This window comes from Nicotiana tabacum, chromosome 9, assembly GCF_000715075.1.
Source record: "Nicotiana tabacum cultivar K326 chromosome 9, ASM71507v2, whole genome shotgun sequence".
Taxonomy (NCBI): Eukaryota; Viridiplantae; Streptophyta; class Magnoliopsida; order Solanales; family Solanaceae; genus Nicotiana; species Nicotiana tabacum.
The window spans coordinates 124,460,778-124,487,662 of record NC_134088.1 but is presented as its reverse complement, the minus strand read 5'-3'; the positions used below and the strand labels follow the sequence as shown (position 1 = coordinate 124,487,662).

Genomic DNA, 26,885 nt, shown 5'->3' with positions numbered 1-26,885 from the left:
TTTCCTCTGTTTGAAAACTCTTCAAAAATATCTTTAAATGATTTTTACTGGAACTGGGTTTAAACGAGATGTTTTGATTCAAATCCTGATTTTTAAATCATGTAGTATTCTACTGAAATTTCCCGATATGAACGTTATATGCTTTATTACTCGTCACCACTGCTCAGTCTTTATTTATTGTTATTACTTACTGAGTTGGCGTACTCACGTTACTCCCTGCACCTTGTGTGCAGATCCAGGTGTAGCTTGACACGGTAGCAGTTGTTGATTATTTTGGTTGCAGATTTTCTCGGGGATAGTAAGGTAGCTGCTTGGTGACCACAACCCCTGCTCTTCTCCCTCTTATTTTCCTCTAGTTGTATTTAGCTATTTTCTAGGCTGAGTTAGCCTTGATATTGTTAGACAAATTGTAGTTGATGCTCATGATTAGTGACACCCCGATATTGGGCATTTCTTTTCCGCCCTTTTGTTTTGATTTGCACTCCTTTGCAAAGGTTTTTATGTTAAATAGCATTGAAATTATCTTTGAAATGAAAATATCGGTTTGTTTTGGAAATGAGTCGGCTTGCCTAGTTCCACGATAGGCGCCATCACGACAAGGGTTTGTTTGGGTCGTGATATATTGGTATCAGAGCCTAGGTTACATAGGTCTCATAAGTCATGAGCGGGTTTAGTAGAGTCTTGCGGATCGATACGGAGATGTCTGTACTTATCTTTGAGAGGCTGCAGAACCCTTAGGAAAATTTCACTTTCTTGTATTTTATCATGCAAAATTGATTCAGCTTGAAACATAACTCTTTGAATTCCTTCCGCGCATTCGTATGCGCACATGTGCACTCGGTATCAGTTGTGCATCGCCTGCTTGTGATTCTATGAATGAGGTTCGATATGTGTATTATGTGTTTTGGTGATGGGTTACTCTGGAAGACTTGAGGCCGGGTTTAAATCGTAGTTTTGGCTCGGTAGCTTCAGTTGTAACCTGTATATTTGGACTCATATGTCCGATAATGCCCCTACGAGTGGAATTCGTGGCTCGATGAGCGGTGAAATGACGTTGTGATAAGTATGATATATCTGCGGGATGTGTTAAGATGATTTGAATATGACGAGAAGTGTTTCCTTGAAATGTAAAGGAAGGCCATTGGGAGCTTGATTTTCGTTTTGATGTGACGTAGGGTCTCGAGTGTGAATGTTTTGAAGGATCTTTCACGTTGTTAAATTTTGGGGCAAATTAAATTCTCATGTCTTGTCAATGAGTTTGGACTCAAGAAGAGTAAGTAATTGTGGTTGCGAACGGGTATTTTTAATATTGATGGCTCGAGAAAGATGATCTTCGAAGAGACTTAGAGTCGGTAATATTTTATTGGTTCAGGTGTGACAGAGATACATTTCGATTTGATGCAGCAGTTGGGTAGCAAAGTATGACGGAAGACATGACGGGAAGTGTTTCGCGGTGATTGAAGTACTAGCAGGTCAAGTAGGAGAAGTAGAGGTTGAGAAGTTTCTTAAAGGAGATGATTTAACCGAAGTAAAAGTGGCAGATTAGCATATGAATTCACTAGTAGTGTAGTCGCGTGCCTTGAGAAAGTGTAGAATGGTTTGGAATCGTGTTAGAATGAGAATCGGCCTGCAGACTCTATTTGGAGTGATGGTTAGTGTACAAAGGAAAATTGAATATGGTAGAAAGGAGTGTGTTTGAAATGAATAGAGGCGTGGAGATCTGATTATCGTGTCAGGTGCAATATGACTTGAGTTCGGAAGGTATTGTTAACGTACAGTTGATGTCAATAGGGAAAGTGCAGACTTATACAAATAGTGGGCGAGCATGAACTTAGGAGAATTTACGGATTTAGTGGTCGTTGCACTGAGTGCAATGCCATTGGAAGATGTCGGTAAGGAATTTCGCATGTGGGTTATCTCCTGCGTGCAGCTAGCGGTGGCATGATGTTGATTAAGCTTTTGCGAGGAATATTACTTGCTACCGGGTAGGAGGTCGTGTATGTGATTTTGGCTTGAGATTCAGAATGTTCATGAAAGGCTTAATAAAAGACTTTGATAAGTCTGGTAGATTAACAGTGCGAGACCTTGGTAATTAAGAAGGAGAAATCCTTATGGGTTCTAATTTTATATAATTGCAAGGTTATGGGTCGTATTAGTTTCGGTTCGGGGTATACCAGTGAATCAGCTATGACTTGTTGAGGTCGAGATCGAGGATGACTCGGGTAAAGAAATTTTTGGACACAAGTTTTATTACACTCTATGGTTATAGGAGGACCATAAAATAATTGAGTGGTTATTCACAGAGAATGTAGTGTACATGGAGCAGGTTTTTGCTCGATTGCGTATGAGTGTGGGTTACTCTTTATTCCCTTGGGTGTTGGTGTGCTAATGGGGCACAAGTCGTTTCGGTCCGTTTGGTCGGTTAATTCGATAATTGAGTAGAGTGGATGACTCTCGAGAATGGTTCCAATGGATTCAAGATTTATAAATATGGCTAGAAAACTGGGAGTTGTATTGAACGGTGTTGAAACTCGTGGAATCTTATATCATTGTGCATTATGCATTTCAGTATTAAGAAGGTGAAGGAAACAGTTTTAGGTTCACATAAAGTCTCTTCGGATTAAACATTTTTGGTTGTGGAACCTTTGGGATAAATAAAAAGGGAATTCGGCGGCTTATAAACCTTAGGGTGGCGTGATTCTATGCTAGAGTTTGTGGGGTAAGTTATATTTAAGGATAGTAGTGTTCTAGCAAGAAAAAAGTAACAATTTGAATGCAATTTAGAAAGAACTTGGAGAAATAGGACAGCTTGGTAGTAGGTTGGGTTAGCACAATAATGAGTATGATCGGTTCTTTGGGTACTTATGATGTGGCTAGTATCTACAGGTGTTTCGTGGCAATGCTCTCGAATTTGGCAACCTGTGTGGCTTGGTGGAGTTAGAGGAATTCAGTTTAGATAACTTGGTTATGTGAAAATGGATTTCAAAGTGTTCATGATGGTTTCTACCATGGTTTGAACCAGATATTTTCTACCGATGTACGTAGCGTGTTGTGTGTTATGATTTTCTCCTAGAAAGAAGCAAGAAAGAGGTTTCTGACTAATAAGGTATGTAATTTGCTAGTGACTCAGAGTTGATAATAGAATTCGTATGCTTGTCACATGATGGAATAATAAATGTGGTGTGTTGTGCGAGAATAGGATTTACATGTACAAGGTCACAGTTCAGTTTTGAAGGGAAGGACATAAATTCTTAGGCAGCATGAACGCTTTTCGAAGACTAGGTAAATGATATTACTATCTGGTATAGCTTGGTGAGAGTGTACATTTCAGAAGGGGCAGTGTATTTTGATTTATGGGTACCTCGCTGGTATTGTGGCACTCTCCTATTTGATCGACTGTTGATATTCAAATTTTTGCGAGGTGGCACTGAAGATTTTTTTTAAGTATTTCTCATGGGATGATTGTGTATAAGAGAGGTGTTAGGCATTCGGGCGGTGTAGGTGGAATCAAATATGGTGATTCATGTGTTCTATGGAATTGGAGATTGGGAGTTCTCAGGAGCAGATTGTTTAATGGTTGTGGACAGGGGAGTTATGGCCGGAGCTAGCCAGATGATAGAAGGTGTTATGATTCCGTCATTGTGGACTTTCAGAGGTTGTTTATCTATTGGTGGCTGACCATAGTTGATTTGGGGCCAATTGGTAGTCCAAATTACGATGTGTATTCTACATCGAGCCGGATTGATTGGCTCCATACTACTATTGTTGAAGGATGTGCCATTCGGTTCATGTGAAGCTTATTCGTGTTCTGAAATGATCTGTGAGTTACTCTTCTATGTTCCGAGAAGTTGTGATTCGTTGGTTATATGCACATATGGTGCGGTTTTATTGTGGCCTTATAGTGGAATGTGAGCGAGAATAGTATTGGATATTGCTTGGTTGACGACGTATTGGTTATGTTCTTTCGTGTTTTATGTGGCATGGTGTCGTTTGCTTCTCCGTGGTTATGGTAATGCACTTTGGGTACTTGATGTCGAATTGCTTATGGTTATTGATTTTAGCAGGGTGGCTTGAGGTGTTTCATATAGACCAGTATTTGGATAGGGTCGCGCATTGCAGCAGAGTTATGTGGAAATATGATCCCTCATGTAAGATTCGAGTGTTATGGTTCTGCGGTGTGTGATGGGTTCTTAGCATTGCGTCGGGGTGGTACTCGTCGAGCTTGCAGAATGATTCTCCTGTTTGGGTCATTGTTACGATTGGGTACATTTGGAATGTTGCTATCTGGTGCACGGATTGTACAGGTTGTGGCTTTAGATTGTATTGATGTGTCATGTCACTAGAGTGGTCATATTGGATGAGACGAGGTCATTGGGCCTAAAATGGATGCTATCAGATTTGATTGTGGTATAATTGGGAGGATATTCTCGGAAGTCGGCTTTGAAATTCTCGGTATGTTTCTTTCATCATCGGCAGTGTACGAAGGTTTTAGAACGAGGTTTTGTCTGATATGAGGTTTATTACCAGCACTGGGTTGATTTGAGTTGATACTGTGATTTGAAATCAGTGCTTCGAGCATTCGAGCTATGCGGTATTTGAATTTGAGTTATGGTTTCGGCTTTTGGTACAGCTTGTTCAGACTTATACGGTATGTAGATGCGAACTTCTAATCTTATAAGAAATTTTGGATGTCAGAAATTTGATTCAAAGGCTTGTGGGCTAGGTTGAATTGAGGAATTTCAGTTATGCTGTGCTATCGGACCTGTATAGGATAGGGTGACGTGGTATGTGCATGGGAAAGGTTACACAGCCATTTCTTGGCTTTTGGAACAACTCTCGGCACGTTCGAGGACAAACGTATGTTTAAGTGGGGGAGGATGTAACGACCCGGTCGGTCGTTTCGGGAGTTATATCCCCATTTCCCCCATTTTTGTTTCCTTTATGCTCTTAAGCTATATTATGATATACCGGGTTAGTTGGTTCGGGCCCGGAGTGGTTTCGGAATGGAAAGAGACAATTAGTCTCTTATTTAGAATCTTAAGTTGGAAAAGTCAACCGGATGTTGACCTATGTGTAAACGATCTCGGATTTGAATTATGATGGTTCCATTAGCTCCGTTAGCTGATTTTGGACTTAAGAGTGCGTCCGTAATGTGATTTGGAGGTCTGTGGTAGAATTAGGCTTGAATTGGCGAAATTGAAAATTTGGCGATTTTTGGTCGGTAGTGGAAAATTTGATATCGGGGTCGGAATGGAATTCCAGAAGTTAGAATGGGTTCATAGCGTCATTTGTGATGTGCGTGCAAAATTTGAGGTCATTCAGACGTGGTTTTGTTGGTTTCGGCATCAGTTGCCGAATTTGGAAATTTAGAAGTTCTTAGGCTTGAATCCGAGGGTAATTTGGTGATTTGATGTTGTTTTGAGTGATTCGAAGGTTCAACTAAGTTTGTATGTTGATATATGACTTGTTGGTATTTTTGGTTGAGGTTCCGAGGGCCTCGGGGTGATTCCGGGTGGTTAACGGATTTGTCGAAGTAGGAAAATGCAGTTGAAGCTGCTGCTACTGCTATTTCCGCACCTGCGGAAGGAGGAGTTACAGGTGCGAGGTCGCTAGTGCGCAAGGGGAGTCCGCAGATGCGAAAAAGAGGGCGCTGGGCAGGCTTCGCAGAAGCGGAAGGAAATGCGCAGGTGTACTACCGCAGGCGCGAGAATTTGAAGCACAGATGCAGAAAATGGGAGGCCAAGGCTGGAGCGCAGGCGTGGAGGATTTGGACGCACCTGCGAGCCCGCAGGTGCGAAACCTGGGCGCATGTGTGGAGGCTTAGAGTTTAAGTGATTCTCGTAGGTGCGGGGATTTTTGACCGCAAGTGCGGTCCCGCAAGCGCGTGGAATAGGCCGCAGGTGCGAAAATCTGGGCAAAATGTATAGATAGCACTTTGCGAATTTTAGTTCATTTCCACCATTTTCAAATCGGTTTTTGGAACTTTTGGAGTGATTATCGAAGGGTGATTCAAGGGCTATCAGTGAGGTAGGTAAGTTGCTTGAGCCCTAATACTTGTATATATGGTGATTTTCCGTTTTTTAGTCATTGTAATTAGTGAAAATGAGGGGTTAGAGCTTGGAAATTTGTAAAGTTTAATTTACGGATTTGAAGGACCAAATGATGTCGGATTTTGATGAATTTTATATGGTTAGACTCGTGAGTGAATGAGCTTTCTAGTTTTGTAAATTTTGTCGGATTTCGAGACATGGGACCGGGGGTCGGGTTTGAGCCAATTTCGGATTTTGGTCTAATTTGATAGTTTTTCTTGTGGAATTCATTCCATTAGCGTATATTGATGGTATTGTACTGATTGTAAATAGATTTGGAGCATTTGGAGGCCGAGTCCAGAGATAAGAGCATTGCGGGGTAGAGATTTGACCGGTTTGAAGTAAGTAATGATTGTAAATCTAGTCCTGAGGGTACGAAACCCCGGAATTTTGTATCATCCTACTATTTTTAGTGACGCACATGCTAGGTGACGGGCGTGTGGGCGTGCACTGTTGGGGATTTTGACTTGGTCCGTCCCGTAGCAACTATAAAGTTGCATACTTTGTTGAAACTATATGATACTTATATATTTTAGAAAGAGTTTCTATAAATTGGGCTGAATGCCATGTTTGGGCCTTGTGCCAGCGTTGTTTGGACCCTTATGGGCCTTTTCTTACTATCCTCTCACTGTTTTCGATTGAAAATCTATACTTAGTCATGTTTATACTTGTTTACCGCATAACTCAGTTTTATGACTCTATTTTGATGCATATAAATGTTTTGGGCCGAATGCCCTATTTTACTTAAATGCCCGAGTGGCTTGAGAGGTTTATGACTGAGTGAGGCCGAGGGCCTGATTTGAGAGGATATTTATGGGATCGGGCAGCACGCCGCAGCATGTTGCATATTTATGGGATCGGGCTGCACGACGTAACATGTTTGATATAGGCCGAGGGCCTGAGTGATTTATGCCATGATTTGGCTTGATATAGCGCTTGGGCTGAAGGAGCCCCTCCAGAGTCTATACACACCCCCAGTGAGCGCAGGTACCTACCGAGTGTGAGTGCCGAGTGCCGAGTGCCGAGTGCCGAGTGACTGGGAGGCATGAGTGATTGTGAGGTATGCTCGAGTGGCAAGAGTGATTGTGAGGTATGCCCGAGTGGCACGAGTGACTGTGAGATTTTCCCAAGGGGGTGTATATGAGTGATGTTTTGCCCGAGGAGCTGTTTATGATTTCATCATTTTTGCTCACCTTTGCATTTTTCCTTTGTTTGAAAACTGTTGAAAAATATCTTTAAATGATTTTTACTGGAACTGGGTTTAAACGAGATGTTTTGATTCAAATCCTGATTTTTAAAGCATGTGGTATTCTACTGAAATTTCTCGATATGAACGTTATATGCTTTATTGCTCGTCACTACTACTCAGTCTTTATTTATTGTTGTTACTTACTGAGTTGGCATACTCACGTTACTCCTTGCACCTTGTGGGCAGATCCAGGTGTAGCTGGACACGGTAGCAGTTGTTGATTATTTTAGTTGTGAATTTTCTCGGGGATAGTAAGGCAGCTGCTTGGATACCGCAACCCCTGCTCTTTTCCCTCTTATCTTCCTCTAGTTGTATTTAGCTATTTTCCGAGCTGAGTTAGCCTTGATATTGTTAGACAAATTATAGTAAATGCTCATGACTAGTGACACCCCGATATCAGGCTTTTCTTTTCCGCACTTTTGTTTTGATTTGAACTCCTTTGCGAAGGTTTTTATGTTAAATAACATTGAAATTATCTTTGAAATGAAAATATCAGTTTATTTTGGAAATGAGCCGGCTTGCCTAGTTCCACGTTAGGCACCATCACGACTGGGGTTTGTTTGGGTCATGACATCATAATACATCTATGTCCCTATTTTCATAAGTAAACTGAATACAGTTGAATACATAACACAATATTGAAATTAAAAATTAAATATAATTGCATACATCATACAACAATGTCATAGTTTACAGCTACACATTTAGGGGTGGTTTGGTAGGAGGTCTTAGAAAAAATAATGCAAGCATTATGTCACGGGCCCAAATCCTTACATTGGGTAGCGGCACCTGCTCGCCCGTGCGGCGCCCGCAGTTCCCCTCGCTGCGGGCCAGCCTTCGATCCTGTCCTAGGTTTCCAAGCACGATCCTGTGTCTGTCAGTTGGGACTCGCCGTAGGCATGCCCCAACTTATGCCGCCTGTAAGATGCCTAGGCCCTTGGCCCTAGACATGTCGTGGCGCTTCATCTTAGGATCACAATCCATGCGCGCCCTGGGGGTTTGGCTTAGGATATGCCTTGTCCCTCGCCAAGACTGAGCATCGCTCCCGCGTGCACAGCCCAATCCTCAAGCTTGACACTCGCTTAGTGCATCTGCGACTAGCTCATGCCTCACCCGAGTAAGGCAACCTTTAGCCCTTGGCAATTTTCATGCGCGTCTTTCGTTCCATGCCCATACATAGCCCTCTTGCAGCACGCTTCCATTCCGAAGTAGTGCAGTGTCGCCCACACCTGCACCTTTAAGCCATCAGACCCTTTCTTGCATGGTTGAACCCAAGCTATGCTCACAAGTCGACACATGATGCCCCTATGACAGGTGCGTCAAGTATCCAATCAGCACGGAGGTCTCGTTCCAACATTCGGCAGCCCGGGGGCTGGCCGTCCCACACATCGAGCCTCCAGCACCACTTTGATGCCCAACGCTATCCCGAAGGCATTGCGGCGTCCATATGAGTTTCCAAACTCGTGTGGATACCTTTGACACTCCTTTGAGTCATCTAGGCAGGCCCTTGAGGTTGCCCCCAAGGTATCTCGTTCTATACGGCTCGGTGGCAGCACGTATAGGGGAGGCAGGTCAGAGCTTTCATCACCTATACCCCCCTTATATATGCTTAAAATTAAAAAGCCCAAGTTGCCCGAGTAGACAGTTCTATGTCAGACCATCAGAAGGACCTTTTCTCACCAGTTCTTTGCCGAAATCACAACTCCAAATTGCGAGTTGTGACATCCTCCCACACTCATAATGTCATCGTCCCCGATGACACATCATGGCTTAAGACATCCCGGAGTCTGCCCCCTCAGGTATGCTTATTCAAGCTCCCTTTGTCCTGTGGGTCGGACTTCCTCGAAGTCCTTTCTCAAAAGGAGTCGTGCCCCATGCACTTCTCCCCCAAGTATCTTCCAAGCGTGCCTCTGCACTTCACCTCCATTCGGTGTTCACTTGGAAAGTGCCTCCGCACTTGCACCCTCTGGTGTCTAACTTTGTGATTGACCCACACTAGTCAATCACACCATGACCCTCACGGCCTTCATGTCCGTCTGAAGCTTTCCTTCACAGGTTAGCACATCAATGTGCTCTTTTGACGCCGCTCCCATAGCCTTTCGCTCCCGTAACATTAGGACGCCCTCTTTGGCATAGCTCTCGTAGCCTTTCGCTCCCGTAACATTAAGACGCCCTCTTGGCATAGCTCCCGTAGCATTCCGCTCCCGTAGCTTTTAATTGCCCTCACTACCTTGAATATGTGTTCGCTTCCAGACCCACGACTTCGCCCATATGCCTCTTGCATAGGCGGGATCCTCCCACACTCAATGTGGAGGATACATCTTAGCTCTGTCGTCCCACTTGGCATACAACCATCACTTGGGATGACCTTTGGTGAGTACTTCATTCCCAAAGTCATAGCATCGCCACATTTCCGAACAAAGCTCTTTGTTTTCCAGTTGTCACTTCCTCAGCAAGTAGACAATGCTCCCAGTAGTAGTTCAATACTCGCCCTATAGACAGGCACCCTCTTGGCCCTCCTAGCACGGCTTCCCAGTTTGGTGTGCCTCGCACCTAGACACTCACGGTCCCCGATCATTCGACATACTTCTTTCCAGAATGACACCTTCTAACTTGGAAATCCGCCCAGTTCCGAAGCTTCACTATACCCTCAAATTCATTTCCTCACCTTGGCAATGCCCTCAGGCAGCCCAAAGTCTTCTCCCGAAGGAAAGACACTCAACATGATGCGTTGCACGCATCCTTGGCAAGATCTCTGCTATGATCATGCCCCAAATTTATAGTCCAAGGCTCCCACTCTTTCGCAATATGGTTGCACGACCTGGCAAACATGGCATTCTCTTGGCCATCCGACTCATCGGCATATCACCTCATTCAGTAGCGACCTAGACTTCGAAAGACAATGGAATCACCCATTTCTTTTGTCGACCATCAGTATCGGGTTCTCGATCTATGGTGGCATCTGAACATCAATCTCTGCTTTGACGTGATCTCTGCACTGACATCCAAAATGCACTCGCCATATCCACCCTTTGCCTTGACATTGTGCCATGGAATAGTATGGCCTTAATCAGCTCTGATACCAAGTGTCACGGGCCCAAATCCTTACATTGGTTAGCGGCACCTGCTCGCTCGTGCGGCGCCCGCAGTTCCCCTTGCTGTGGGCCAGCCTTCGATCCTGTCCTTGGTTTCCAAGCACGATCATGTGCCTGTCGGTTGGGGCTTGCCCGTAGGCACACTCCAACTTGTGCCGCCCGTAAGATGCCTAGGCCCTAGACATGTCGTGGCGCTTCATCTTAGGATCACAATCCTTGCACGCCCTGGTTGTTTGGCTTAGGACATGCCTTGTCCCTCGCCAAGACTGAGCATCGCTCCCGCGTGCACAGCCCAATCCTCAAGCTTGACACTCGCCTAGTGCATCTGCAACTAGCTCGTGCCTCGCCCGAGTAAGGTAACCTTTAGCCCTTGGCCATTGTCATGTGCGTCTTTCGTGCCATGCCCATACATAGCCCTCTTGCAGCATGCTTCCATTCTGAAGTAGTGCAGTGTCGCCCACACCTGCACCTTTAGGCCAACGGACCCTTGCTTGCATGGTTGAACCCAAGCCATGCTCACAAGTCGACACATGATGCCCCTATGACAGGTGCGTCAAGTATCCAATCGGCACAGAGGTTTCGTTCCAATATTCGGCAGCCCGCGGGGCTGGCCGTCCCACACATCGAGCCTCCAGCACCACTTTGATGCCCAACGCTAGCCTGAAGGCATTGTGCTGTCCTTACGAGTTCCCAAACTCGTGTGGATACCTTTGACACTCCTTTGAGTCATCTAGGCAGGCCCTTGAGGTTGCCCCCAAGGTAGCTCGTTCTATACGGCTCGGTGGCAGCACGTATGGGGGAGGCAGGTCAGAGCTTTCATCACCTATACCCCCCTTATATATGCTTAAAATTAAAAAGCCCAAGTTGCCCGAGTAGACAGTTCTATGTCAGACCATCAGAAGGACCTTTTCTCACCAGTTCTTGGCCGAAATCACAACTCCAAATTGCGAGTTGTGACAATTAGCTCTATGCATTACTAATACCTTGTTTGTTATATTTTTTCAACTTGTGTATAACTAATTTATACATTATACTTGGTATTATCCTATGTATAAGTAATGCATAGAAAACTATGGCATTAGTAATACCAAGGCTACTAATGCATGCATTAGGTTGGTTAAAGATAAAATTATCCTTAAAGTCCCTTAAAGCTTGAGAATATGGAGGGCATTTTTGCAAACAACTATTTTTCTTAAAAATTATGCAATGCATTATAATTTTAATACACCACACCAAACAATAGATAATAAATAATATCTGCATAACTAATGCTTGCATTACTAACCCATGCATTACTAATCCATGCATTACTAATACACCTTATTTCGCACTATTCTTATACACCCTACCAAATGACCCCTTAATGCAATGCTATTAATTTGGTTTACAATACAATTCAATATGTGTATAAAGAAAATTACACATATACATAAATCATATTACATTAGTAATCATACAAAAAGTGTGCTTTACATTGAGTGTGTTACTGTTTTTAGATGAAATACAACAACATTCAACCAAACACTACAAAGCTTGCTGTTATTCAGGTTCCTCCGGATGGCGTTGATGTAGAGAAAAGTCCTATTCTTTCATACAATAATGATGCTGATTCTGATGACTTTAGTCCAACACCGCCTCTTCAGCCTAAGAAGAAACATGATGCAAACGTTGGTCCATCTTCATCACCGCCTCACAAAAAGCGCAAACAATAATTAAGTGATCCCTCAATTGCAGATAGTCCAATCCCACATGTGCCTGCAATAGCTCAAACCAAGTTTTGTCCCATTGATAAGATTGAATTTAAGGAAACTGTATTGAGTTCTAAGAATGTGGCAGATTCTAAATATGATGATTTGTATGCTTTGAGGCAGGTCTTAACTCATTCAAGGATTATGTAAGTATTGTTAAAACATATTCAACTTTACCGTTTATGTATTAACTTTCATATATATATATATATATATATATATATATATATATATATATATATATATATATATATATATATATATATATATATTTCTAAATCCATCTATAATTATTTTTGTATTCATTAGGTGATGGGTGAGTTCACTTCTCTACGAACATTGATCAACGAAAATTTCAAAAAGCTCTTTGAAAATGCAAAAGCCAATCAGAATACAGAAAGGGTTTACTAAAGAAAAAATATACTGGGAGATATGATGGTGGTATTCAAATGTCAACCGAGGCCAACTTGCATAATAATCCCAAATGCCAAACACAACATAATGTACAAATTGGGGAGAATTCAGAGGTTAACATTTTTCAACCTCTCAATGATATGCAAGTCTGTATATGTTTTATTAAATATAATCTGAATACATTTATATACATGTGAATATAGTATTATATGTATTATCAATACATGTTACATAATACACTTATATACATATGCATACACTATTAAATGCGTTTTCATGATTTACTAAATACATATTGCAAAACAACATTCATAATTCTTCAGTTTAATCATGTATACAGCAACATACATGATTCATAATATAATTATTTACATGTAAACACAATGTTATATCTGTATTCATGTTGTGAATAAATATATATTGTAAAAATAGACTTTACTATTCTTCATTTTATTCAAGTATATATCAAAATACATTATTCAGAATACAATCATATACATGGAAATACATTAACAGAATATAAGTCTATACGCCTACTATGAAATTGTGAATTTTTTTTTGTTTTTTACTAATCTGACAAATACAATTCTGTAAAACATGTGCTATACTAATATATTCTATTGGGTATTATAAGGTTATGGAAAAGAAGCTGAACACCGACATTCTTGCCGATGAACCCCTATAAGCTAATGAGGTAAATCCTGTATGTGGTGACACATTAGATGTATCTACTGAGGTTAATCCTGTATGTGATGAAGTAAGAAAGGAAGGGCCTACTCTATCAGAGGTTCCGTTTGTCATACCACCTGAAACTGACGAGGATGTATCCAGAGAAATACATGTATCATAATTTGAGTTGGCGGATGAGTACCTTCCAAGTCAAATTCCAGACACTAGAATTGTGATACATCAAGCAACAAAAGTTGTTGATTCAACCCCTTTACCCTCTTATAGGACTTGACGTCCAAGTCGATTGTATTCTTCGCCTTATGAGTAAAACTTCGACTCGGCCGGTTAGTAAATACATATACAAAAATTATGTTTTATAAAGTGTTGATATATTTTCTCATGATAAGTATAATTAAATGTAGCTATTAATGATGACGATGAACTACATGTACCTCAGTAAAGTTGACTGCCATATTTGACAAGAAACACCCATTTGAAGATGATTTAATATCGGGGCCACATTATACGTTAGTCATTCAAGAATTTGAGAAATGGGTTCGTGATGATCTTCTGGCTAAACACAATCAAAAGTGAGTTACTTTTATCGATCTACAATGTATGGGTTTTATCAATTATTATATGAATATAATATTTTTTTTCAAATCCTTGTAGAAAGGATAAGGAAGACCATTACAAGAAACACAAGTCAAGACTGCCTATACCGTCGGATTTTGGAGTTCATGAAGTCACTTCAAAAGATTGGTTTTACCTTCTCTCATTTGACGGTCAACTATGGAATGACGATGTAAGATATAACACTTGTACATTCAGTTTATTTCATATTTTATACATGGTTTGTCAATACTTTGTGTTTCACTCTTTTGTTATTCTCATATAAATTCTGTATTCATGTTATTTATGTATCTGAATACAATGTATTCAGATGTATTCGATATTAACATAAATACATTAACATACGGTATTCAATGTATGTTAGTGTATTCTATGCTTTCATTGAATTAACTGTATTTTGGTGTATGCACTATAATCAATGATAACATTTTATCTCAAACTTCATTATTTTTCAATGTTATATCTAGCAATTTGTTATATGTAGTATGTATTTATCAGTATGTATTTAACTGTATATACTAATTACTGCAACACTTTTTAACAATATGTATTTGCATGTATGCACAGTTAAACAAGTACATGTATTCAACATGTACTAATGATACTTATTCAATTTTATATACATCATATTGATGCTATATTCTAGTACTTAGAAAGAAGGGCAAGTACAACCAAACCACCAACTTCAAATATACAAATGTTGATTGTATATTCAAGATAAGAGTTGCTGAAATATTCGACAAGTATAATGATACAGATAGCAATGCAAGTGTAGCCACAGAAGAAGATGTTGTATGTGAATACATAAGGGGCTACAGATTGCTAGCTAATGTACCATGGCATACAATTGATAATGTCTTGATACCAGTCAACTTTAAGGACAAACTTCATTGGATATTGGCAGTTATCTTATTTAAGGAGAGATGTATCAACCTATATGACTCCTACCGATCAGCAGACTGAGATAGATACGCTTGATAAGCTTGTACCTCTGTACCTATCGATCAGTGGTTTCTACAGAGATAAGCAAGGAATAGATTGGTCTCGTGAACCAACATACAATGACAAGGCACAAACTGATCCCTTTGATGTTGTTTTTATTTCGAATGTGCCTCAACAAAAAGCTGGGAGCATGTATGAATTCAATCATTTTTGTATTCTTGTATCATTTATAATACTAATAATATGAGTTTTATTTAATTGTGTCAACCTACATTTTCAGGGATTGTGGGTTGCATGTTGGGGCATACACAAAGTATTTGAGCATTTATGGATTGGTTCCACAAATAATATTTGATGCTAATTTACCCCGTCAAAGATATGATGCCCTCCTTTGGGACTATGCTATGCGAAAGATAGACGCTGATGCCATAAGCGACAATGAAGCACCCGCAAAGATTGTTAGACGAATGACAAATTCAAATTCTTCTGTGAAGATAGTTTTAGAATAGTTTTCGGTGAATTTTTTGAAGATAATTTTCTATGAAGATAGTTTTTTGAATATTGTTTTGGTAAAGATGGTTTTCTGTTAAGAACAAGTCATGTATTCACTTTATGCACTGTATTCAAAGTGTTTATTCAGCAGTTTATAATTTCAAAGCTTCACTTTGTTTCACTGTTTTGTCCAGCAGTATATATTCAATAGTTTATATTCATATGTATTGAACATAAGTATATATGTATTCAAATATATCTGCAATATGTATTCAAAATATATCTGCAGTATGTATTCAACAGTTTACTAAAAATAATCTTTTAATAAACTATGAAATGTATTCATCAGATGTATATATGTATTCAAATATATCTATAGTATGTATTCATATGTATTCCATTATATATTAAGCATTATGTATTCATATGTATTCAGAAGATTATAGTGTATATATACTGCAGTTTGTATTCGTATGTATTCAAATATATCTACAATATGTATTCATATGTATTCCACTATATAATAAGCATTATATATTCATATGTATTCAACAGATTATAGTGTATATATACTGCAGTTTGTATTCATATGTATTCAACAGATTGTATATATGTATTCAAAATATATCTGCAGTATGTATTCAACAGTTTACTAAAAAATATTTTTACTAAACTGTACTAAAAAAATTCATCATGCAAGAATCCAATACACCAATAAATCAATATGTATTATTCAAATTGAAGAAATCTATGACACATTGTTATTGCACTAATTCAAATCAGAACATGAACTAATTCCTACATGGAGCATTTCTACAAGTACGCTTATTATATCCTCCCCACCCACATATACTACACGAATGTTGATTTTTCTTCTGCAACAATTCACTGAACGACTTATCACGCTTCTTCTTTGGCCTTCCAGGTGGTCTTTTTCTATTTGGGTGGTAAGACAACTTTCTCTGATATATGTACTGGTATATTCCATTCATTTCGGTCAGGCAGCGGATACACGGGCACCTCGTATGTCATTATAACAGACTTTGGTTTGTAATAGTCCGAGCAGTAATCTTCTAGCATTAGAAACTTGCTCTTCAAGACAGCCCAAGCACGTGTGCATAGTAATTCGTCAACTTGGAACCGCCCACAACTGCACTCTTTCTCTAGGAGGCAAACTGTGTAATGCCTTCCTTCATCGTTCACCATATGCAAGTGTTCAGTCGATGGTACAACCTACATTAAACATAGAACTATAAGTTTTGAACATTTTTAAAAAGTCATATATATCTCAAAGAATAGACGTATTAAATACAGTATATATGTATACAATAATTTGTTTTTAAAAATATCCAGCATTAAACTTTTATTTAACTTTCAGAAATCTAAATATAATATATATTTGTATGAAATACAAACATATATGTATGTATGAAATACAATGACATACAGTGATATATAATGAAATATATTGAATACAGTCTATATTTAGGATATGTTTAGGCTGACAGACTATTAAAGATGAATACATTTAACTAAGGAATACAGTGATATATATTAACATATAGTCAATCTGCTAGGAAATGCATCCGATTAGAAACAAAACCACTGAATTCAACCAATGAAATGCAAATGTATAAACAAGTAATGTATACATATAATGACCACTTTTTAAAACCATTTCATAAAACAGAAAACATGCACAAGTGCTATAATACAATGAGCATGCAGTATGTGAATAGTAAAAATTGTATCAGAAATAAATACATGTTATACCAGGGCTAAATACATGATACGAGGACTTAAAGCAAAAAAAAAAAACTTACAGTCATACGTGTAGGCATTGCCTCTTTCAAAGTAAGCATCTCATGGTATTTTTTTCCAAGCATTGTGTACGTGTTTGAAGCTTCTTTCCGATTGCTGCAATTCCAACGTCCAAACATCTTCCTAACTTCTTCGATGAAGTCATATATTGGCAATTCTCTTGATGATACAAGTGCGACATTGATTGATTCAGCAATATTTGACGTTATGGTCCATCCCCGGTTAACATGTGCATACCACCTAGCTCACTTTTCGTATTCAGCTAATTTCAAGTATTCTTTCACCCGAATATCTACCTTCTCCACCTTTTTCATTAGACTATCAAATTCATCCTGAGTGTATGCTATTGCCATCGAGAAGTGTATCTCGCTCAACTTTGAATGACTTATTTTGAATTTCTTATATACGTTGTTCCATAGATGCCATATACAAGTAAAATGGGGTACCGTAGGATACACTCTCAATATAGATGCTCTCGTTCCTATCTGAAACGATGCACATGTTTTCCCTCTCACCATATGCTTCCTTGAATTTCTCAAAGAACCATGACCAAGCAACATCATTCTTTGAATGAACAACACCATATGCTAGTGGCATTATATGATTTGTAAATACAATTGCATACATATTAAAAAAATATTATTCAATCTGTATTAGGCAGTAAACTTAACAAATTTTATTATAATCCATATATATTGTTTTTAACATATTCACATGTACCATCCAATGTGCTGGCCGAAATGAATGTCCCTGTGTATGCCGATTTTAGGTGGATGCCATCCACAACCACAATGGGTCTACAATGATCGAACCCCTTTATAAAAGGTGTAACAACTCGGTCGGTTGTTTTGAGTGTATTAGCCCTGATTTCCTATTTTATAGTTTTCCCATGTCTGTTTCTGCCTATGTGACTTGCCGAGATGTCCTGTTTTTGGTTTCAGAGTATTTTGGGACACTTAGTCCCTAAAATAGAAGTTTAAGTCTTATGAGTTTGACCGTAGTCAGAATTGTGTGAAGAAGACTCCGTAATGGAGTTCCGTCGGCCCCGTTAGCTCCGTTGGGTGATTTTGGACTTTGGAGCATGTCTGGAATGTAATTTGGAGGTCCGTAGTAGAATTAGGCTTGAATTGACGAAAGTTAAAATTTTGGCGAATTTGGCAGGCAATGGAAAATTTGATATTAGGGTCAGATTTGATTTCCGGGAATTGGAGTAGGTTCGTGGTGTTATTTAGGACTTGTGTGCAAAATTTGAGGTCAATCGCATGAGGTTTTTTAGGTTTCTGCGTCGTTTGTGGAATTTGGAAGTTTAGAAGTTCTTTAGGCTTGAATCCGGGTGTAATCTGTGTTTTGATGTTGTTTTGGGTGATTGGAAGGTTCGACTAAGTTCATATTGGGTTATATGGCTTGTTGACATGTTTTAGTTGAGGTCCCAGGGGCCTCAGGTGGAATTTGGGAGGTTTCGGACTTGGTTTTGGATTTGAAAGGGCAGCTGAAGTGTTGCTGCTACTGGTGTAACCGCACATGTAGAGTGGGCACCGCAGGTGCGAGTCCGCAGAAACGGGGATGGAGCCAGTAGAAGCGGCCAAGGATGAGTTGAGCAGAGGTCGCAGGTGCGAAGATTTTCCCACACATGCGATGGCCACAGGAGCGGGTAGGTGGGTATAGGAACGAGATCGAGCCGCATGTGTGATGGGTTTCCTGCACCTGCGATAGGCGCAGATGCCGTCTTGTAGCCGTATGAGCGGAATTTGAGATTTTAAGTGGAATCCGCACTTGCGATGGATTTTTCACAGATGCGACAGTGGGTCCGCAGATGTGAAAAGTATAGGCAGAAGGTTTAAAAGCAAGGGTTCGCGATTTGAGTCTTATTTCACCATTTGAGACTCGGACTTAGGCAATTTTGGAGAAGATTATCGAGGGGATTATTGAGGTAAGCTTCATGTACTCGTTTTTATCATAAATCTTGATTCCCCATTGATTTTCCCACCTAATTAGTGAGAATTTGAAGGGGAATTTGGGGGTTTAGGGTTGAGAATTGGAGAGTGGATTTTGGGGATTTGGAGGACCAAATGATGTCGGATTTTGATGAATTTAGTATGGTTAGACTCGTAAGTGAATGGGCTTTCGGATTTTGTGACTTTTATCAGATTTCGAGACGTGGTCCCCGAGTTGATCCGATTTTGGATTTGGGTTATAATTTAGTAGTTTTCTTTTGGAATTGATCCATTTAGCCTATATTGATTATCTCGTACTGTTTGTGGCTAGATTCGGGGCATTTGGAGATTGATTCGAGGGGGAAAGGCATTGCAGAGTAGGATTTTGTGCGGTTTGAGATAAGCAACAGTTTTAAATCTGGTCCTGAGGGTGTGAAACCCCAGATTTTTGGTATGGTGTGATTATTTTGCAGGTGACGCACATGCTAGGTGACGGGCGTGTGGGCGTGCACCGTGTGGGATTGTGACTTGGTCTATCCTGTGAGACTGTAAAGTCGAATAGCTTATTGTTAATACCTGTTCACTTTGTCTTCTAAAAATTTGACTGTCATTCAAGTTAGAAACCATGCTTAAGCCATATGATATCACTGTTGGGACCCTCAGTGGTCAGGTTCTTGTTGAATTAGCCGCTATTTACTGTCTTGTACTCAGTCATAGTTTGACTTGCATATCATATCTCTATTTCTTCTTGTTTTCTTGTTGATACTTGATATTATCTCTTTTGGATGATTTGTATGATTTCTGGAAGCCCAAGAGGGTTGGACAAGTTAGTGACTGAGATAGGGCCCAAGTGCCGAGTAGTGAGCTATGTTGTAACGGCCGGCCGATCGTTTTGGGAGTTATAGCCCTGTTTCCCCCATTTTTGTTTCCTTTATGCTCTTAAGCTATATTATGATATACCGGGTTAGTTGGTTCGGGCCTGTAGTGGTTTGAGAGTGGAATGAGACACTTAGTCTCTTATTTAGAACCTTAAGTTGGAAAAGTCAACCGGATGTTGACTATGTGTAAACGATCTCGGATTTGAATTCGGATGGTTCTGTTAGCTCCGTTAGGTGATTTTGGACTTAGGAGCGTGTCCGGAATGTGATTTGGAGGTCCGCGGTAGAATTATGCTTGAATTGGCAAAATTGAAAATTTGGCGATTTCGGTCGGCAGTGGAAAATTTGATATCGGGGTCGGAATGGAATTTCGAAAGTTGAAAAAGGTTCGTAGTATCATTTGTGATGTGTGTGAAAAAATTGAGGTCATTCGGGCGTGGTTTGGTTGGTTTCGGCATCAGTTGCCGAATTTAAAAATTTAGAAGTTCTTAGGCTTGAATCCGAGGGTAATTTGGTGTTTGGATGTTGTTTTGAGTGATTCGAAGGTTTGACTAAGTTTGTATGTTGATATATGACTTGTTGGTATTTTTGATTGAGGTCCCGAGAGCCTCGGGGTGATTTCGGGTGGTTAGTGGATTTGTCACAGTTGGAAAATGCAGCTGAAGCTATTGCTACTGTTATTTTCGAACCTGAGGAAGAAAGAGTCGCAAGTGCGCGTGGGGAGTTCGCAGGTGTGGGCAATGCTGGGCTAGGAAGGTTGCGCATGTGCGAGTTGGAGGTCCATCTGCGAGCCCGCAGGTGTGAAACCTGGGGCGCAGATGTGGAAAGGGAGATGCTGGGCAGGCTTCGTAGAAGCGGAGGAAACGCGCAGGTGAGCTTTTGCAGGCGTGAGAATTTGCTGCGCAGATGCGAAAATGTGAGGCCAAGGCTGGAGCGCAGGCGCGAAGGATTTTGCTGCACCTGCGAGCCCGCATGTGCGAGGCCTGGAGCGCAGGTGCGGAAGCTGGGGAATTAAGTGGAGTTCACCGATGCAGCACCTTGACCGCAGGTGAGGTCCCGCAAGCGCGGAAAAAGAGCCCGCAGGTGCGAAAAACCTGGGCAGAAACCATAAATAAAACCCTTCGCGAATATTGGTTCATTTCCACCATTTTCAAGTCGGTTTGTGGAGCGTTTGGAGTGATTTTGGAAAGGTGATTCAACGGCTATCAGTGAGGTAAGTTGCTTGAGCCCTAATACATGTATATATGGTGATTTTCCATTGTTTAGTCATTGTAATTAGTGAAAATGAGGGGTTAGGGCTTGTAATATTTGGAGAGTAATTTTAAGGATTTAAAGGACCAAACAATGTCAGATTTTGATGAATTTGGTATGACTAGACTCGTGAGTTAGTGGGCTTTCGGGTTTTATGACTTTTGTCGGATTTCGAGACGTGGGCCTGGGGGCCGGGTTTGAGACAATTTGGGTTTTGGTCTAATTTGATAGTTTTTCTTGTGGAATTCATTCCATTAGCATATATTGATGGTATTGTACTGATTGTAAATAGATTTGGAGCATCTGGAGGCCGAGTCCAGAGGCAAGAGCATTGCGGGGTAGAGATTTGACTGGTTTGAGGTAAGTAACGATTGTTAATCTAGTCCTGAGGTTACGAAACCCCGGATTTTGTATCATTCTACTATTGTTAGTGACGCACATGCTAGGAGACGGGCGTGTGGGCGTGCACTGTTGGGGATTGTGACTTGGTCCATCCCGTAGCAACCGTAAAGTTGCATACTTTGTTGAAACTATATGATACTTATATGTTTTAGAAAGAATTTCTGTAAATTGGGCTGAATGCCATGTTTGGGCTTTGCGCCAGTGCTGTTTGGACCCTTAGGGGCTTTTTCTTACTATCCTCTCATTGTTTTCGATTGAAAATCTATACTCAGTCATGTTTATACTTGTTTACCGCATAACTTAGTTTTATGACTCTATTTTGATGCATATAAATATTTTGGGCTGAATGCCATGTTTTACTGAAATGTTCGAGTGGCTTGAGAGGTTTATGACTGAGTGAGTCCAAGGGCTTGATTTGTAAGGATATTTATGGGATCGGGTTGCACGCCGCAGTATGTTGATATCGGCCGAGGGCCTGATTGTGAGGATGAGTATGGATCGGAGCGCCCGCCTGCAACATACTTTATTATTATAGCACGTGAGTTGTCCGTGCAGATTATAGCGCTTGGGCTGAAGGAGCCCCTTCAGAGTCTGTACACACCCCCAGTGAGCGCAGGTACCTACTGAGTGCGAGTGCCGAGTGCCGAGTGACTGGGAGGCATGAGTGATTGTGAGGTATGCCCAAGTGGCAAGAGTGATTGTGAGGTATGCCCGAGTGGCACGAGTGACTGTGAGGTTTGCCCGAGGGGCTGTTTATGATTTCATCATTTTTGCTTACCTTTGCATTTTTTCTCTGTTTGAAAACTGTTGAAAAATATCTTTAAATGATTTTTACTAGAACTGGGTTAAACGAGATGTTTTGATTCAAATCCTGATTTTAAAAGCATGTGTTATTTTACTGAGATTTCCTGATATGAACGTTGTATGCTTTATTGCTCGTCACTACTGCTCAGTCTTTATTTATTGTTGTTACTTACTGAGTTGGTGTACTCACGTTACTCCCTGCACCTTGTGTGTAGATTCACATGTAGCTGGACATGGTAGCGGTTATTGATTGTTCTGGTTGCAGATTTTCTTGGAGATAGCAAGGTAGCTGTTTGGCGATCGCAGCTCCTGCTCTTCTCCCTCTTATCTTCCTTCAGTTGTATTTAGCTATTTTTCAGACTGAGTTAGTCTTGATATTGTTAGACAGATTGTAGTAGATGCTCATGACTAGTGACACCCCGATGTCGGACTTTTCTTTCCGCACTTTTATTTTGATTTGAACTCATTTACGAAGGTTTTTATGTTAAATGACATTGAAATTATCTTTGAAATGGAAATATCGGTTTGTTTTGGAAATGAGTCGGCTTGCCTAGTTCCACGATAGGCGCCATCACGACAGGGGTTAGTTGGGGTCGTGATAGATTGGTATTAGAGCCTAGGTTACATAGGTCTCACGAGTCATGAGTGGGTTTAGTAGAGTCTTGAGGATCGGTACGGAGATGTCTGTACTTATCTTCGAGAGGCTACAGAATCCTTAGGAAAATTTCTCTTTCTTGTATTCTATTGTGCAAAATTGATTCAGCTTGAAACATAAATCTTTGAATTCCTTCCACGCATTCGTATGCGCGCATGAGCGCTCGATTTCAGTTGTGCATCGCCGGTTTGTGATTCTATGAACGAGGTTCGAGATGTGTATTATGTGTTTTGGTGATGGGCTAGTCTAGAGGACTTGAGGCCAGGTTTAAACCGTAGTTTTAGTTCGGTAGCTTCAGTTGTAACCTGTACTTTGGATTCATATGTTCGGTAATGCCCCTACGAGTGGAATTCGTGGCTAGATGAGCGGTGAAATGGTTTTGTGATGAGTATGATGTAACTGCGGGATGTGTTAAGACGAATTGAATGTGACGAGAAATGTTTCCTTGAAATGTAAAGGAAGGCCATTGGGCGCTTGATTTTCATTTTGATGTGACGTACGGTCTCAAGTGTGAATGTTTTGAAGGATCTTTCACGTTGTTAAATTTTGGGGCAAATTAAATTCTCATGTCTTGTCAAAGAGTTTGGACTCAAGAAGAGTAAGTGATTGTGTAGTAACTATGGTTGCGAATGGGTAGTTTTGATGTTGATGGCTCGAGAAAGATGATCTTCGAAGAGACTTAGAGTCGGTAACTTTTTATTTGTTCAGGTGCGACAGAGATACATTTCAATTTGATGCTGCAGTTGGGTAGCAAAGTATGAGGAAATACATGACGAGAAGTGTTTCGCGGTGGTTGAATTACTAGCAGGTCAAGTAGGAGAAGTAGAGGTTGAGAAGTTTCTTAAAGGAGATGATTTAACCGAAGTAAAAGTTGCAGATTAGCATATGAATTCACTAGTAGGGTAGTCGCGTGCCTTGAGAAAGTGTAGAATGGTTTGGAATCGTGTTAGTATGTGAATCGGCCTGCAGACTCTATTTGGAGTGATGGTTAGTGTACAAAGGAAAATTGAATATGGTAGAAAGGAGTGTGTTTGAAATGAATAGAGGCGTGAAGATCTGATTATCGTGTCAGGTGCAATATGACTTGAGTTCGGAAGGTATTGTTGACGTACAGTTGATGTCAATAGGTAAAGTGCAAACTTATACAAATGGTGGGTGAGCATGAACTCAGGAGAATTTACGGATTTAATGGTCATTGCACTCAGTGCAGTGTCATTGAAAGATGTCGGTAGGGGATTCCACATGTGGGTTATCTCCTGTATGCAGCTAGCGGTGACGTGATGTTGATGAAGCTTTTGCGAGGAATATTACTTGCTACCCGGTAGGAGGTCGCGTGTGTGATTTTGGCTGGAGATTCAGAATGTTCATGAAAAGCTTAATAAAAGACTTCGAGAAGTCTAGCAAGTTAACGGTGCGAGACCTTGGTAATTGTGAAGGAGAAATCCTTACGGGTTTTAATTTTATATAATTGCAGCTTAAGGCTAAGTGGGGGAGTTTGCTATCGATGAGTTGATTGCACGGTTATGGGTCGTATTAGTTTCAATTCGGGGTATACCGGTGAATCAGTTATGACTTGCAGAGGTCGAGATCGAGGATGACTCGGATGAAGGAATTTCTGGACACAAGTTGTATTACACTCTATGGTTATAGGTGGACCATAAAATAATTGAGTGGTTATTCACAGAGAATGTAGTGTACATAGAGCGAGAATTTTCTCGATTGCGTAGGAGTGTGGGTTACTTTTTATTCCCTTGGGTGTTGGTGTGCTAATGGGGCACAAGTCGTTTCGGTCCGTTTGGTTGGTTAATTCGAGATTTGAGTAGAGTGGATGACTCTCGAGAATGGTTCCAATGGATTCAAGATTTATAAATATGGCTAGAAAACTAGGAGTTGCATTAAACGGTGTTAAGACTCGTGGCATCTTATATCATTGTGAATTATGCATTTCAGTATCAAGAAGGTTAAGGAAACAGTTTTAGGTTCACATAAAGTCTCTTCGGAGTAAGCATTTTTGGTTGTGGAACCCTTGGAATACATAAAAAGGGAATTCGGTGGCTTATAAGCCTTAGAGCGGCGTGATTCTATGCTAGAGTTCGTGGGGTAAGTTTTAGTTAAGGATAGTAGTGTTCTAATAAGGAAAAAAAATATCAATTTGAAGGCAATTTAGAAAGAACTTGGATAAATAGGACAACTTGGTAGTAGGTTGGGTTAGCACAGTAATGGGTATGATCAGTTCTTTGGGTACTTATAATGTGGCTAGTATCTACAGGTGTTTCGTGGCAATGCTCTCGGATTTGGCAACCTGTGTGGCTTGGTGGAGTTAGAGGAATTCAGTTCAGATAGCTTGGTTATGTGCAAATTGATTTCAAAGTGTTCATGATGGGTTTTACCATGGTTTGAACTAGATATTTTCTACCGATATACGGAATGTGTTGTGTGTTATGATTTCCTCCTAGAAAGAAACAAGAAAGAGGTTTCTGACTAATAAGGTATGTAATTTGCTAGTGACTCAGAGTTGATAATGGAATTCTTATGCTTGTCACATGATGGCATATTAGATGTGGTGTGTTGTGCGAGAATAAGATTTACATGTACAAGGTCACAATTCAGTTTTGAAGGGAAGGACATAAATTCTTAGGCAACATGGACGGGTTCAGATGACTAGGTAAATGATATTGCTATTTGGTATGGCTTGATGAGAGTGTACATTTCAAAAGGGGCAGTGTGTTTTGATTTATGGGTACTTCGCTGGTATTGCGACACTCTCCTGGTTGATCAACTATTGATAATCAAATTTTTGCCAGGTGGCACGGAAGAATTTTTAAAGTATTTCTCGTGGGATGACTGTGTATGAGAGAGGTGTTAGGAATTCGGGCGTTATAGGTGGAATCAAATATGGTGATTCATGTGTTCTATGGAATTGGAGATTGGGAGTTCTTAGGAGCAGATTGTTTCATGGTTGTGGACTGTGGAGTTGTGGCCGGAGCTAGCCAAATGATAGAAGGTGTTATGATTCCGTCATTGTGGACTTTCAGAGGTTGTTATCTATTGGTGGCTGACCATAGTTGATTTGGGGCCAATTGGTAGTCCCAATTAGGATGTGTATTCTACACCGAGCTGGATTGATTGGCTCCATACTACTATTGTTGAAGGATGTGCCATTCGGTTGATATGAAGCTTATTCATGTTCTAAAATGATCTGTGAGTTACTCTTCTATGCTACGAGGAGTTGTGATTCGTTGGTTATATGCACATATGGTGCGGTTCTATTGTGGCCTTATAGCGGAATATGAGCGAGAATAGTATTGGATATTGCTTGGTTGATGACATATTGGTTATGTTCTTTCGGACTTTATGTGGCATGGTGTCGTTTGCTTCTCTGTGGTTATGGTAATTCACTTTGGGTACTTGATGTCGAATTGCGCATGGTTATTGATTTTAGCAGGGTGGCTAGAGGTGTTTCATATGGAGTGTATTTGGATAGGGTCGCATATTGCATCAGAGTTATGTGGAAATATGATCCCTTATGTAAGATTCATGTATTATGGTTCTGCGGTGTGTGATGGATTCTTAGCATTGCGTCGGGGTGATACTCGTCGAGCTTGCGTAACGGTTCTCCTGTTTGGGTCATTGTTATAATTGGTTACATTTGGAATATTGCTATCTAGTGCACGGATTGCACGGGTTGTGGCTTTAGATTGTATTGATGTGTCATGTCACTGGAGTGGTCGTGTTGGATGAGACGAGGTCACTGGGCCTAGAATGGATGCTATTAGATTTGATTGTGGTATAATTGGGAGGATAATATC

The 26,885-nt window shown here is 40.5% G+C and overlaps 1 protein-coding gene across 1 annotated transcript; it reads right to left on the bottom strand.

Annotated features, from left to right (window-relative positions):
* Positions 1-16,267: 16,267 nt before the first annotated feature.
* Positions 16,268-17,505, bottom strand: LOC107765062 (uncharacterized). Its single transcript, XM_075221318.1, has 3 exons — positions 17,402-17,505; positions 17,155-17,311; positions 16,268-16,564 (listed from the first exon to the last, which is right to left on the bottom strand). The coding sequence occupies exons 1-3, from the start codon at positions 17,503-17,505 to the stop codon at positions 16,268-16,270; spliced, it is 558 nt and encodes a 185-aa protein (XP_075077419.1).
* Positions 17,506-26,885: the final 9,380 nt, after the last annotated feature.

Bases quoted from the DNA above. Each gene is read 5' to 3' on its own strand.
- LOC107765062 (XM_075221318.1), bottom strand. From the start codon at position 17,505: ATGGCAATAGCATACACTCAGGATGAATTTGATAGTCTAATGAAAAAG. The intron at 17,312-17,401 runs GTGAGCTAGGTG...TGTATCATCAAG, and splicing joins AAATTAGCTGAATACGAAAA to AGAATTGCCAATATATGACT. The intron at 16,565-17,154 runs GTAAGTTTTTTT...TGTTTAATGTAG, and splicing joins CAATGCCTACACGTATGACT to GTTGTACCATCGACTGAACA.